Consider the following 14,179-nt stretch of genomic DNA (forward strand, 5'->3'; position numbering starts at 1 on the left):
GCCATTATCTTTACGGCGAGGCTAAAGCCTGCATGGCAGTTGTTCATAAGCTGGAACATTAAGGACTAGGGAGACGCCTAAGTTTGCTGTTTGAGCTTTTATTGGCCCATGGTGCTTGGGAGTGCACACTTACATCGTGCATCATGCACAAATTAAGGCATTTATAGCTGTGAACAACATGCTCCATGTGCGTTTATAATGCTATACTTGGGAGGACTTCCAAGTACCACATTCACCCCCCCTCAGCTAATAATGAAAACTGAGCTTTTTCACAGCTTGTCAAACTTCAGACCCAAAAGATAAGCAATCAATACAGAATATCCTTCATGTTTCTTGAGTGTCCTGGTCATGCTGTTGTTGGTGACGGTACATTGTCCTAAGTACAGAAATGCAAGAAAACACACACCTTCTCTCTCTCTCTGAACTGTATAGTTGAGATATGTTTTCCTGCTGTTGCAGCAACGGGTTTATACAATCGTCCTCATCCCTGTTTCTACTTAAGCTTTGGATCCAGTCCTCATTTTCCAACCCAGTTAAGGGCCTGCCAGTTTCTGAGCCCCAGTAACACAGAGTGGTGCGGTTGGGGAACAAGAAACCTGGAGGTCCAGGGAGACTGGGGGAAGACACAAGACTGACACAAGTGATAAAGTCCAGTTAAGAGCTGGATCATGTGAAGGTGAAGATGGAAAGATAAAGATTATGTATAACCAAGTGAAAATGAAAGCACAGAAAGCCTTTTGAAATTACTTTATTCATGTACGAAAAGCGTAAAAAAAAAAATAAAAAAAAGGAAGTACACACAATCGCAATGAGAAAACTATTTGGTTATCATCATTATCATCGTTACTAATATTATTGTCGTTGCTGAACTGCTCGAAGCCCCTGACTGCTAACGTAGCACCACGATTTCACAACTGTTCAAGTACAAAATTAAGTACATGACAAAAAGGAGTCATTTCAGATCTTCAATTTATTTTCAATTGAAATGGATTCAAGGTATGAAAAAAAAAACAATCAAGTTTCAAAAATACATAATCCCTTTTTCCCCATTCACTGTCCCCACATATATAAAATTAAGGCCACTTTCAAAAGTGTATGTCTCTGTCCAGCAGGACTTTTTAATGTCAATGTACAAAAAAAGAAACATTCTTTACACTGAGCACAACAACAATAATAGTAACAGTCATAATACTAATGACAACATCATTTATGATAATAATAATCATAAAAACATAGGTATAAAAGGGGGAAAACATGGCTGAACTAATTGCTGTCCTCTGATTTGAGTTTATCTAATGCTTCATAAGAATGTCGGCTAATGCTATGTTTCCCTTTTATGGTCCAAACTGGCTCTGACCTGTTGCTTTACTGGAACATTAAGAAACACAGTGACATAGTTTATGTGGTTTTCAAGTGTGTGTGTGTATGTTGACGTTAGTGTGTGCAAATTAACAAGGGTTAAGAAGAGAAAGGGGGGGGGAGGGGAGTGCAGCCTTCTGCTGCGTTGCAGAGATGCAACTTTGAATTGGAAATTCACAAGAACACAAACACTGACCGTTGACAAAAACTAAAAATAAGACATTGAAAAAGGCTAAAACAAACAGCAATGAGCTGGCGTCAGTTACCACAAAAGGAGAAGCAGAGACGTAGGGAGAGGAAAAAAAATGGAAGGACTGAGTGGTTGAGATAGTTAAACAAATCTGGCAGTGGCAAGAATACGTTAAAATGCAAGTCCCACACTTTTCCTTCTACTCTTTCTTCCCTTCTTCTTCTCTCTTCTGCTTTTGCTATCTGGCATGAACATCTCTTAATTCTATTCTCTTTCCTTCCTGCTTCCCTTCCGCCTTCCTCCATCTACACCTTGTCCAGTAAGGACCTTTTGCAGTACAGGAGTCGGCGTGGAGTACCGTACTGACGGAAAAACAGCAAGGTTGCCAACGTTATGATCACACACACCAACAGGAACAGCGGCAAGACTACAGCCGCCGCACTGCCACGATCCGTCTCAATAAGAGTCACATCTACCCCTTCATCTGTCTCCGTCTCCCTTTCTCTGTCCCTCTCTCTGTCTCTAGTTCGGTCATAATCCTCCCTCTCTCTCTCTCTCTCCCTCTCTCTCTCCCTTTCCCTTTCCCTCTCCCTCTCCCTTTCCCTGTCCCTTTCTTTCTCCTTGTCTTTGTCATGTCCGCCTCTTCCTCCATCCGTCTTGGGGTCTTCGTTGGGGCAGCCCATCCAATCACGAAGGACTGATTTCGGGTATCCGGGCTCCACTCGCATCACCTGGTTATTGAACTTCCAGTACTTGTTGGCTTTGTAGAAGTAGGTATACACTGATGGGTGAAAGAGAGAAATACAAAATCCAAGCTTTAACATGGAAAAATAACAACAAAGCAGGAGTCACATTATTAAGATGTAGCAAATTAGTTGATATATTGGAGACCACCCTTACTTTGATCTTTGCTCATGAAGGCTGCCTTGATGTTGTCAGGTACACCCTGCCACGTGCTAACAGGTTTCGGATAGTCGGGATCAACTGCTCGGGATTCCTCATTGAAGCGATAATACCTGAACGAAAGGATGGAAAAGAGGTTAGTAAAAGAGCAGCTATGGCCAGAAAATTACAGCCATCAAGAAAGTGCTTCATATTAAACGACCGTGCAAACAACCTTAACCTAAATTATTTCCTTACAGCAGTAACCAATACATGAATTAAATGTAACAAAATGTTGATTTGCATGAATGTTAGTTTAATTACATTTTCTTGCTGGAGTTTTGGATGCTGTGAGCTGAAAAGAAGACAAACCTTTGGGTAGGGAAAGAAACTGGCGACTTCTGGAAGACTTTGGATTCATGCGAATATAACAATAATGCTGGAAGATGTAGTCATTAGCTGGACTACGCTCTGCAACATGTAAATACGGATTACAGTGGAAACGTATAATAAAGAGTAAAGCCTGTAGTTATCCAGCCACTGTCTAGTGGAAAAATTTGGGTTTCAGGAGGCAGACACTCTCTACTTTCTAGACCTTTTGGTCAGTCTCAGGTGACGCTGAACCATTGTTTTAATCATGCTGGTAAAGAACTTAAACAGATGGGAGACCTCCCATGAAGCGTTATTTCTCACCCTGCTCTTTTTACTTTTTACTCTCTCTAACTGCATAGAGTGCATGGCTGTCATTAACTTTTTGTTTCTCTCATTTTGCCTTTATCGTCCCTTTACTATCCATGACCTATTGTTTCTGAGTTTGTTTGTGTCTCTTTCCTCCCAACCCCCAGCCAGCCGACACAGACGGTTGTGCTTCCTGAATCTGCTTCCTGGTTAAAGGGAGTTCTGACTCCAATGTTGCCCACCAGCTGGTGGATTTGCAGGAACGGGGATTTAATCTAATTGGAGACTAACTAAGTTTCATTTGCTTCCTTAGTTTGGTTATTTGTCGTATATGGACTCAGGTATAATGATCTGGGCTCAAATTGATTTAGTTGGTCCATGACTGAATTTAATTCTGTTTTGAATACAACCCTTTTTGTTTACAGTTAATCCAATAAATTCAGTCGGACTTATTCTCCATTTTTCACCACAATTAGAATTCTTGTTTTATTTAGATTAAGGTCATTAGTTAGACTATTGCTGTCCATGTAAACACACCATTAACAAGGCTTGTTCTTGTATGACTTCAAAACATGGCAGCTAAAGACTTGATTTGGACTTGTTATGGGACATCAGAAACAAACCTTTTCTTTTCTTTTAAGGTTATTTGATAGATTTAATACCTTTTTTCAGGGCTTGAAGCTAAACTTCAAGACTCATGAACAGACCTCATTCCTGGATTTAATCTGATTTATAGATTAAAAAACAGACTAGACTTCTTTAACTTTAAATGTCAAATAAAAAAGGAATAATTTGAACAGAATATTTTCTTAAACTTCTCCTGAATGACTTGAAATCCGACTGACTGTGATTTTACCAAACTGCATCAGAGCTCCTCGTCATCGTGGACTTAAATCGCTCTGAATTTGGGTCAACAACGTAGGTGGCTGCACTTTATTATAACTGAGCAAGCTCTGAAGTACCCTGAGAGTTTATTTTAACTTTTAAATGAGAAGCAGTTTTGTAATTCACAGTAAGCCCTTCAGTTTGAATGGCTGATTTAGTTTGGTGGTGACACGGAGGGATTTTCCTCCGAATCTTTCATTTACAAACTTCTGCACAGTTTTGTTTTAGATACTCCCAACCACAAGCAAACATAAAAATGATGACCAACTTGTTAGCTCTGAAGAAAAACGTCTGTCCATTGGGGGTGTAGTAGAGAGCCGCGTCTATCCGATCTTTGGGAAGCCCAGAGCCCATCTCTTTTAGATTCTTAGGATAACCAGAGTCCAGAATAGATTCACTGAAGACCCAATATCTGTCTCCTGTGGAAGAACAGACAAGATGTGAGTTAAGTGTTCATTTAAAGAGGAAAGCAAAGGTTGTTAGAGTCAGACCGACCTTTAAAAAAGGCAAATTTCCCATCTTCCCGTTCAAAAGCAGCATTAACATGAGTGGGCAAACCCCTCCAGAAGTGTCCAATTGGCATGGGGTACCCATCCAACACACGGCTGTTACGTACTCGCCAGAACCACTTATCCTAAAAGAGAAAAAAAACTGTAGTCTCATGAACAGTCGACTAGATAAAGTCAGTCAGATCAGTTTTAATGTTCTGAATGTTCACCTTGAACACGAACATTTCTCCTCTGAGGATGGCGATAGTATCAAAGTGTCCATCACAGATGTCAGGGCCAAAGCGAGGCTTGTCTGGAGAATAGGTAGGCTCGGGTCGGTGGCCAGGTGTACGGGGTGTTACGGGAGGAGGTGGAGGGCCGGATCCAGACCCTGCATGAACGAAAAAAAAAGGAGAATTTGTGAGAAGATGAAAACTAAACTGTAGTTTATAGGATAGATGTTGCAAGTTAAACAGTTGGAGCTGAGATTAATTGAATCAATCAGCTGTGAAGATGTTCAAAGATTAAACAACCCAAACGCACCGTAGAGAGTCTGAATGCCTCGGCGGTCGTCATCGGGAAGCTGGAAGTCTTCTGTGTCCATCCACTGGTAGAAAGGAGCCATTATGGCTGATGGGTCATTGGAGTGCTCAAGACCCAAAGCATGACCCAGTTCATGCACCGCAACCAGGAAGACATCGTTACCTGGAAGAGTGGCAACACCAAACAAAACCTGTTTAAAAACCAATTAAATGGCTGAAAGAGATGAGGCAAAAAAAACTAGACAGAACCAAAATGAGTAAACTAGACTCTTTCCTCTTTTTAAGTGACTCAAAAGCACATTACCTTCCACGTCAGTGAATCAAAAATAAAATTGTCTGAAAGTTGTGAAGATGTTTTTGACTCAAAGAGCTGACACTGGAAATTCCTGTGGCTTCTGCACTTCAAAAATAAACCCGTTCACACAAGCAACTCGCTGCCTGAAGTGTACTGACACAAGTGTGGACCTGCCCCAGGTTTTGCTTGTGGCAGCGAAAATGAAGCTGCAACGTAGCTCCCGGCATCTAAGCTTTTCATGCATCGTCAGATTTTTAGGGAATGAAATCCCTCGTTCATCATCACGTCAGCCTTACCTAACAGATCCTGGTTCCCGACTGTCCACGGCTCAGCCGCATCGAAGTGCGTGTCTCCACCGATGCCGTTACCAGGAAAATATGCGTGTGCTAGGAAACCCCCTTCTCCATCAAAAGGGCTGCTGTCACCATGGAAACCCTCAGCGAAGAAGATCATGATGTCTGCGAACTCCTCCACCTTGTCACGGATGTAGCTGTAGGGAATCTCCCGGAAGCGAAGCGGAGTGACACTCTCCCACACCTTGAAGGCCTTCCTGATGGCCTCGTGCGTCTCGTACTCACCCACCTTGGGGGAGTAGTTCTGGATCCTGAGAGGGAAACGTTTGAAAAGATCATTAAATCCTTGGACTCAGATCTACAACGCTTCTGCATCATTTTTTTCTTCCTTTGGAGCTCTGATGACTTACGAGAAAGTGACATCGTTCTTGTGCCACTTCAGGCCCTGGACGGCAAACCGCTTCTTCCTCAGGTTGCTTTTCAGCTCGGCTCCGAACTTATCCGGCACGCCGCAGCGCGGTCGCTTCATGGCCCTTCGCAAAAACCACAAAACAAACTCGGCTCATAATGAGTCCAGAAACTGCAATCTTTTCATCTTTCCCCCCACAGAATAAAAAGCTGTACTCACTCAACCGTGTTAACGTCGAAAGTACCGGTGACCGTAAGGCCGTAGAATCTCTGCATGGCGGAGATGGCAGAAGAGATAGACTGCGGGGAGCGAAGGGCATGGGTCCTCAAGTCCCCTGGGGGCAGGTAACCATACTGTTGAAGCCATGACTGCAGAGAGACAGGAAAATAAGGAAAAAAAAAACATTAGAGGTAGTGCACACGGCTGATCTTGTTGATGAATCAGTGCAGAGGAACTGTTCAGTACAAACAGTGACAAGATCTACAAGTTCAGGATGGTTTTATGCTTCTGTGGTAAAAGGAAAACACATTCCTAGCTGACAACCAAAATAAGCTCTTAAATAACTTCTGTGTTCTGACGTCTTGTAGTCTGGGGAGCAACATCAGTTTCAGGAGCCTGGCATGAATCCATTTAATGATTAAACCCAAATGGCATCAGTATCAGCTGCTCCAGCGACTGTGTCGACAGCTGCTGACTGAAACTGAACTAAAAAAAAAAGAAAGAAAAAAGGCTAAGTTTCAACACAGTTAGGTTTCAGGTTTAGAAAATGAGGAAGAAACTCTCTCCCACTATCAAAGACTTAAAGATTAATTTTAGTTGTTCACTTTATACGATGTTGATTCGAAGTCTGAACAATGCTTCCATCTAAACTCTTAAGCTTGGGCTGATGGTCACTGAGATCTTCTGCCCTCCAGATCCTTCAGCCTCAGCTAAAGCTTGACCCGACTTTCCCCTGGAAACCTATTTCATCCCAGTGCTGGTTTGACATCTGGACCAGTGCCACAGCTTTGCTCCACACTTCTCCCACACAGTTTCTTTTTAACTTGTTCCCTCTCGAAGTGGAGCTGAAAAAACAGTGCTGAGGCTATGGCGAGTGCAGTGAAACCTGAGAGCACTTTGACATTCAGCTGTACTGTGAGTTTATGATTTACAGTTGACTTGATGGAAAACGTTCCCCGTTTCCTTAACAGCTTGATTTGACACAGCCTAATGTGATCTGTTATGTGTTTTGGGTTTAGATTAACAACAGAGTGATTAGGCGCATGTGCAGCGAAGGGGACGAAGAAAGGGAAGAAAAACGATAGGGAGTGTCCCAGGGTAAGACTCAGGCCTTGGGTAACCTCAGCCAATGTCTCCAGTCGAGCTGCAGCGTCAGTCAGTAATTTCACTGGGAATTTCTCCCCAGTTGCATCCAAACCTCAGAGTCAAACTCTTCCCCCCACGTTCATGTCTGTGTCTGTCTCATCCCGCCACCCCTCCTCCTTTCCCTTATCCTTCTCTCATGGAAAACCCATAGACCTTAGGGTGAAAGTCTCACGAACAGCCACACCCTGACCAACCTGGTTATTACTCCAAAGCGTATCTGTTGCTAATAATTGTTAAACACTTTGGATGCAAGCCATTTTTTTCTTGTTTCCTTTGAACATTTTCCACGTTTTTATTATAGGTGTTGAAAAGATGCTCGTCCAGCTTGACCAGTTTGGGCAGGAGTTAAATGGTAGCTTTGCAGAACCTTAAAGGTCTAATCTCTCCCCCTCTGTTTGTCCTCAGGAGACATGGAGGTCTCGATGTTTAGACTTTACCCCTGAATGAGCTCTTTTCTGGTTCTGTCTCGCCCATGGAGCTCCAGTGGATACATAAAGACTCACTGTTTGCCATTATAACACATCCACATGAGCAGGAAAGAGAGGCACACAAGGTGGGAAAGATGCATATTAGCAGGATCTACATGATGCAATTAACGGCCGTAATGCTCTTTGCTGCCGGCTCTCATAAATGAATTTGGATTTCCTCCTCTCCTTAAGCGAAAAGGAAAACTATATTATGGATAATGAACAGGGAGGAGACCTTTTAAAGCCTGATTTGTCCTAACTAGAAACCTTATTCTTTTGCTTCACACATTTGCCGTTTTCTTTTCTACCAAGTCCTAATTTTGGCCTCAGCTCAGTCAAAAGGCTGCTGTTGAATGACACTGAACACTTGTTTTAACTTTACAGCTTCCACACTTCATTCACAGGGTCCCTCAGGTGACTTGACAAAGTCTTATTCACACGGCTATTTTTGACCACACTGCTGGGCTGGAACTGAAGCGGCATCAGGAAGAGGAAGTGGACATTATTTACAGTGGCACAAGAATGACTTAACCAATGCCGCTTTTTGATGTAGAGCAGTGAATCACAGCCTTTTCTTTTGAATTTTTGTCAGCTCATAACCCAGCCCTGTAACACGTCTTCCAATAACTGATGAAAAATATTCTGATTTTATGCTCTGAAGCCTTTTAATGAGCTCATTTCTATTAGATATTTTAAAATATAATACATATAATTATCCAGTGATGTAAGTTTACTGTTTAATGGAAGACATGCAAGAGTCAAACAGTGGTTGCTATGGTTGTTACTAGGCAGAGTGCTCTTTCTGCATTGGGTGAGATGAGGAGAAGAAAAGGATAGCAAGTCAGTTGTTCCGTTTGGTGAAGGCCAATGGAAAGAAACTCTGGTCAACAGCGATGGGAGTCCAACTGAGGCATGCCGGGTATACAGCACACACACACACACACACACACACACACACACACACACACACACACAGCTACTCACCGAAGATCCACTAACTGTACAGAGATCTGCAGTTTTTTACTTGAAGCCCTTTGATTTTTTTTTCATCACTGTATGAGTGAGGGTTGTGCTGGCAGGTAAATTTTACTACAACCTCTTGGAAAAAAAAAGAAAGAAACTTAAATCCTTGCTCATGGTATGAACATGTGCCATGATGAGCTGTTGTTGCTGTAGGTGGGATTATATGACCTGCTCTCTGCACACATGTAGAAATTCTCTTGAAATGTGTAATCCCCCATCTGCTGCCTATTAAAGCAACCTTTCCTCAGCCAACACAAATAAGACCGGGTGACACAAGAGTGGAAAAACACACATCTCCGTCAGTGTCATGCAAACTGTAGGCAAATCATGATGGTAGAAATTTGTCAAAAAAGGAAAAAAGCACCTCTGTTTTTCAAAAGGAAATGAGATAATGACTTTAAAAATGACCTTATTTCCTCTGACACCTCCTATCTTTGACCAAAGACGTTGCCCTCATGCCACCCACTGATGTTTGTAACAATGGCTTGCTCTAAAATGGCTTGTAAGACCAGTCCAGAACAGCATTAGAGTCAAGTTACAGCTTTCATCATCTGAATGATCTTAATTTGTCTTCACGAGCCAAAGGGATGAGACAACCAGTTTATTCACACAGGATGGATACATGACGATTGTGTATGACATCCTGTATCCTTCAGAAGGACAAATGCTTCATTTTCCTTATTTTCCCCAAACTGCATCAGTCCAGCAATGCATTACAATGCTGCTCTCTCTGCTCTGCAACAGCTTCCTCACTGTCCTCCATGTCTCGCTTTCATCATCTCATGTCATGACTATCATTCTTCCTCTGCAGTGAATAACCTCAGCTTGAGGCCATTTCTCTGTACTTATATAGAGAAGGATGTGCGTGGGTATTTCAAGGTAGGTGGTGGATTCTGATACACCAGCTGTGTTTCTGCATTTAAGAATAAACTGCCCACTTCCTGTTTTTTTTTTTTATAGACAACAGGAAATGACATGGGCATCCACACAATATGCAGAGTTTATCTCATCAGGTCAGACCCACTGACCAACATACACCCACTGACCAGTTCATCATAATATATATAACCTCCTCAAAAGCCAAACTGGGCACCAAAAGTTGAACTTGTGGGTTTGTGGAGGCAGCATTTCAGATCTGAACTGTCTAGAAAGATAAATAAGACCACAGAGATTTGATTTAATCTTCCAACAGCGAAAAAAAAAAAGCCAACCAGGATTTTTTTATTTCTCTACCTCATGGTAAGAAGGTCACTGGTTCATACCACTGTAGCCTTTATATGTGGAGTTTGCCTGTTCTCTCCGGGTACTTCCTCCAGCCATCAGAAGACATGCATGTCGGTTTAATTGATCACTAAATTTTCCCTTGGAGTAAATGTAAGAGTAAATGGTTATTCCTATTTGTGTTGGCCCTGTGATGGACAGGTGACCTGTCCATTAAACCTCTTCTTTAGTTGTAGTTTGCCCTTTCTGTCTTACTTCAGTCAATATACACATCATGTGACAATGAAAAAGCTCTGCCCCCTAGTCTAATGATTAGCGCTAAGTGTAGTGATTGTTAAAATGTACTGTAACTTATTAAATATGCTTAACATTTGATTTTTTTTCAAGCTGCCTCCTTGCTATCAGCCTGTTTTCATTATGGATATTCAGAGCACAGGAAAACTTTATTAGATCTTAGTTTGTGTGGTTAAACTTAAGTGCTCTTGACTCATAGTTTACATCTTTAAGGCTTGTGCTGCAGAGCCTCCAGTCTAATGTAGGTCAATGGAGTAACTCAACTCCACTTTTTTCCACTGGCACAGCTGCAGTTATAATTCCATATAGGCCACAGGCAGGATGCAGTAATTAGAAAAACGTTTGGCGATGCTGAATGATCAAGCACAATGTTGCTTGTTTTTTTCTTCCTCACACATCATACACATGCTCTTTGCTAATGACACAGAAGGAAGCAGGTGTGGAGGAGTATTAGGACCAAATCACTTCCTTGGATTAACACTAAACTTCCACATGCTGCTGTGAGACCAGAGGAAAGCTGATGCTGCAGATTAACCCTTTAGCCCCATTCCTAGTTTTAGGCCCCTGCCTAAAGATGAGCACACAATTTGAATACTTATCATAAAGAAGGTAACATAACATGTGTAAACACCAGTATATGTCTTACTGGTGAGGAATAAATGAAGATGGCTCACAGCATAGATGAAAATAGTTTTGGGCTTGCCTACAAATCCACTTTCAGGATGAATATGAATTTCTCTTTGGATGCATGCAGCTGTAGCTCAAATCAAAATAAGATATCTGAAAATGATCCCCGTGGAGACCAAAGCTGACAAAGTGAAACACAACAAAATTAGAGAGGTTTTAGTCCAGACTGCCCAGGTTAGGTCTCCAGAATGGCTGTTTTGACAGTTTGGCACAATTTGATGCCATCTGTTCTTCCATAGTTAAAAGGAAAATCAGAATCTAAAAGAATAAAGGGCCACATATGCAAAGAACAACCATAACTAAATATTCCTTAATTGTAATACTTTATAGGGTTGTTTCTCTGAAAGAAAAGTCTTCAGAGTTTTGTTGGCGTGTTTTTTTTCTCTAGACATAATCCAAGACAGATGTCAAAGATTAACCCACATCTTCTGAACATAACTATACACACATCTTTCAATCCCCCCCAAAACTGTCTCACTCAGACCCAACCACAATACAAGGCTTTTCTTTCTCCTTGCTCGCTTCCCCCCCCCCCCCCCCCCCCCCCCCTTTTTTTTTTCTGTTGGTGCTTCAGCTTTTGCCTTCTCAGCATTTCATTGTGTTTTCACGAGGCTATCATCATTATGGTCTGCTTCCTCTAACCCAGGGTCAAAGCCCTTCCCATCTTCCTGCTCTGCTGTAGACATGGTTATCTGCCAGGATGCAGAAACAACCAAGAAAAAAAACCAAAAGAACAATCAGGATGCAATTATGTCTACAGATCAATGAATAATAATAACAAATACCCGACTTACTTGAGTTCTAAACTGTCTTTTTTTTGTTTCCCTAACACCAAAAGTTTCTTCATCCTTCCAGTTTTTATCATGAGAATTGCTTAGTTTTTTGTTTTTTTTTTTTGTTTCAGGCTACCTACATTTAGTCTTGCTTTATGTGTCACGTTTGGATCCATTCATTGTCTTTTTTTTTCTGTGTAAATCTATATGCTATGTGTAACTTTGTCCCAGTGTTGGGGGGACCTGTGTTTGTCCTCACCTCCGGGTTGATTTGGCGCTCCGTGGCTCCCTGCGCTCTCAGCTCCCACAGCGCGGCCAGCAGCAGCAGCAGCAGCCGGATCACCGCTTTCACATCTGCTGCCATCACTCCGCTTTCCAAAAAAAAACAACCCCAAAAGATCTAAACACAAAAAACACTGACACAAGCACCTGAAAAAAAGTTCTCACAATCTTCCCTTTGCTTTTTTGTCAAAACATTTGGCTATCTGTTGGATTTTCTTTTCTGCAATGCACTTTTTTTTTCTGGCGCTTCCGAGATCGACTTTGCGCAAAGCTGGTTTCGGAGAATAAAAGAAAAAAAAAAACTGTCAGCATGCGTATTAGCGAGTTAAAAGTGGAGTTAGTGAAACCAGAAGAGGTATTTGTCCAGTCTGTGCATTCTTCTCGCGTTTTGGTGAGGGCGGACCAGCGATCGGACGGTTCTGGAGGCAGGATGTCTGAGAGGGGACTCTGGAGCTGCAAGCTTTGACTTTTCTGTTTCCAAAATCAGCCTGCAGTTTGCTTCAGATGTTGCGGCCGACTTTGTTTTCATGAAACAGCCTCAACTCCCCCAGTCCTCTGCCTTTCCTGGCCTTCAGTCGGCTTATTTTGATCCCCTCTCGCTTCTGCAGACGTGGTATTGTGATACTCCCTTGAGATCTTCAGCTGGAAAGTATTGGGTTGTAAACCACCCTCCCTCCTAAATCAGCCCGCCTCCTCTTGCAAGGCTAGGTTCAACTTGATGACCTATAAAACTTGGCAGAGTTTGGTCTCACCATTAGGAAAGTGATTAAATGCCTGAAAGCTCATTAAAATGCCTGGAGCTGCTGTTATTGATGGAGAAAGACTCGAACGCACTGCTGAATAATAAATTCCTGGACGAATCCCGGTGCTACACCGTGTAAAAACACAAATCCACAGATTAAGGTTCTACAAGATTTCTTTCAGGACGTGATCAACTAAATGTGACTTAAATATTTGCCTCCGGTATTTATAAGTTTATTAAACCTTGTCATTGAAAATAAACCTTTACTTAAAAGCTTTGTTTCAAACTCGAGTCAGTTCCAAATCTTTACAATTATTTTAAGAGTGTGAAGTGTTTAGATGTTAAATTAATTCGTTGCAAGCTGACCCGTATATTTAACATTTTTGACTGCTCTTTTGTGATTTCCATTTTTGATGACTGATGTGTAACATCCAGATGTGTTTTAAAAAGGGAAACTGCGCCCTCTAACGTGCATGTATCACATTATTTACAGGCAGGGGGTCATTTATTTTTTGTAGTGGCTTTCTATTGTTTTATCATCTGCTGTCTGGAGAAATATGTGTAATGTTGTCCTTACTAAGTCTTAAATTTGGCTAAGAATGATCTCAGATAAGCAACAGCTCATAAAATCTTTGTATCAAATATCCAAAGTGAAAAAGCATTTAATAAAAGCACAACCTATGATAGATAGAGAGAGAGAGAGAGAGAGAGAGAGAGAGAGAGAGAGAGAGAGAGATAGATAGATAGATAGATTGCAATGGCCAAATCTTTTTGGGTTTTTTCAGCCATTTTGATGTGGATTTGCTGCTGTGAATGACATCAACTGTCCTGAGCCAATTTCATTCAGTGTCTTTTTTAGCTGTTAGACAGACAACCTCAAAATTGAGTGTAAAATCATTTGGTGTGAAAAGGAGTTCATGGTCCACGCAAAGATGTCCAGGTCCTGTGTAAAACAAGCCCAAACCGTCAGTTCCAAACATGATGCTGCGCAGAATGAACCGGAGATCTCCACTCTGCTCGTCTTTCCGAGGGTCATTAGTTCAGAAGTCTTTTAGTTAGTTCAGATGGAAATTTTGCATCTAATGGAAATGACGGATGGCAACAATTGCTGGCATCTTTATTCGTCTGCACTGTATTAAAACATACCTGAACGATCCAAAGCAGCAAGCTGCCAAAACATGTTGCTGATGGTCAGTGAAAGCAATTACTCATCTTAGTTGGTTAGGTATCAGTGGTGGTGTACTTCCTTTTTCTCAGAAAAACATCTGCTGGGTTTTTTTTTTTGTTTGTTTTCTTTTTTTATC

The 14,179-nt window shown here is 41.8% G+C and overlaps 1 protein-coding gene across 1 annotated transcript; it reads right to left on the reverse strand.

Moving 5' to 3' along the window:
- Nucleotides 1-799: 799 nt before the first annotated feature.
- Nucleotides 800-12,748, reverse strand: mmp14b (matrix metallopeptidase 14b (membrane-inserted)). Its single transcript, XM_079243686.1, has 10 exons — nt 12,111-12,748; nt 6,241-6,389; nt 6,023-6,145; nt 5,616-5,923; nt 5,026-5,187; nt 4,713-4,873; nt 4,490-4,628; nt 4,263-4,413; nt 2,450-2,565; nt 800-2,330 (listed from the first exon to the last, which is right to left on the reverse strand). Exons 1-10 carry the CDS (start codon nt 12,213-12,215, stop codon nt 1,855-1,857), a joined length of 1,890 nt encoding a protein of 629 aa, XP_079099812.1. The 5' UTR covers nt 12,216-12,748; the 3' UTR covers nt 800-1,854.
- Between the last annotated feature and the right edge of the window lie 1,431 nt (nt 12,749-14,179).

Source organism: Telmatherina bonti (assembly GCF_933228915.1).
Source record: "Telmatherina bonti genome assembly, chromosome: 7".
In the NCBI taxonomy this organism is placed as follows: Eukaryota; Metazoa; Chordata; class Actinopteri; order Atheriniformes; family Telmatherinidae; genus Telmatherina; species Telmatherina bonti.

Excerpts from the sequence above, each read along its gene's own strand:
- mmp14b (XM_079243686.1), bottom strand. The coding sequence starts at position 12,215 with ATGGCAGCAGATGTGAAAGCGGTGATCCGGCTGCTGCTGCTGCTGCTG. Across the intron at positions 5,188-5,615 it reads CGGGAACCAGGATCTGTTAG|GTAACGATGTCTTCCTGGTT; the intron begins GTAAGGCTGACG and ends CCACTCTTCCAG. Across the intron at positions 2,331-2,449 it reads CTTCATGAGCAAAGATCAAA|TGTATACCTACTTCTACAAA; the intron begins GTAAGGGTGGTC and ends TTCACCCATCAG.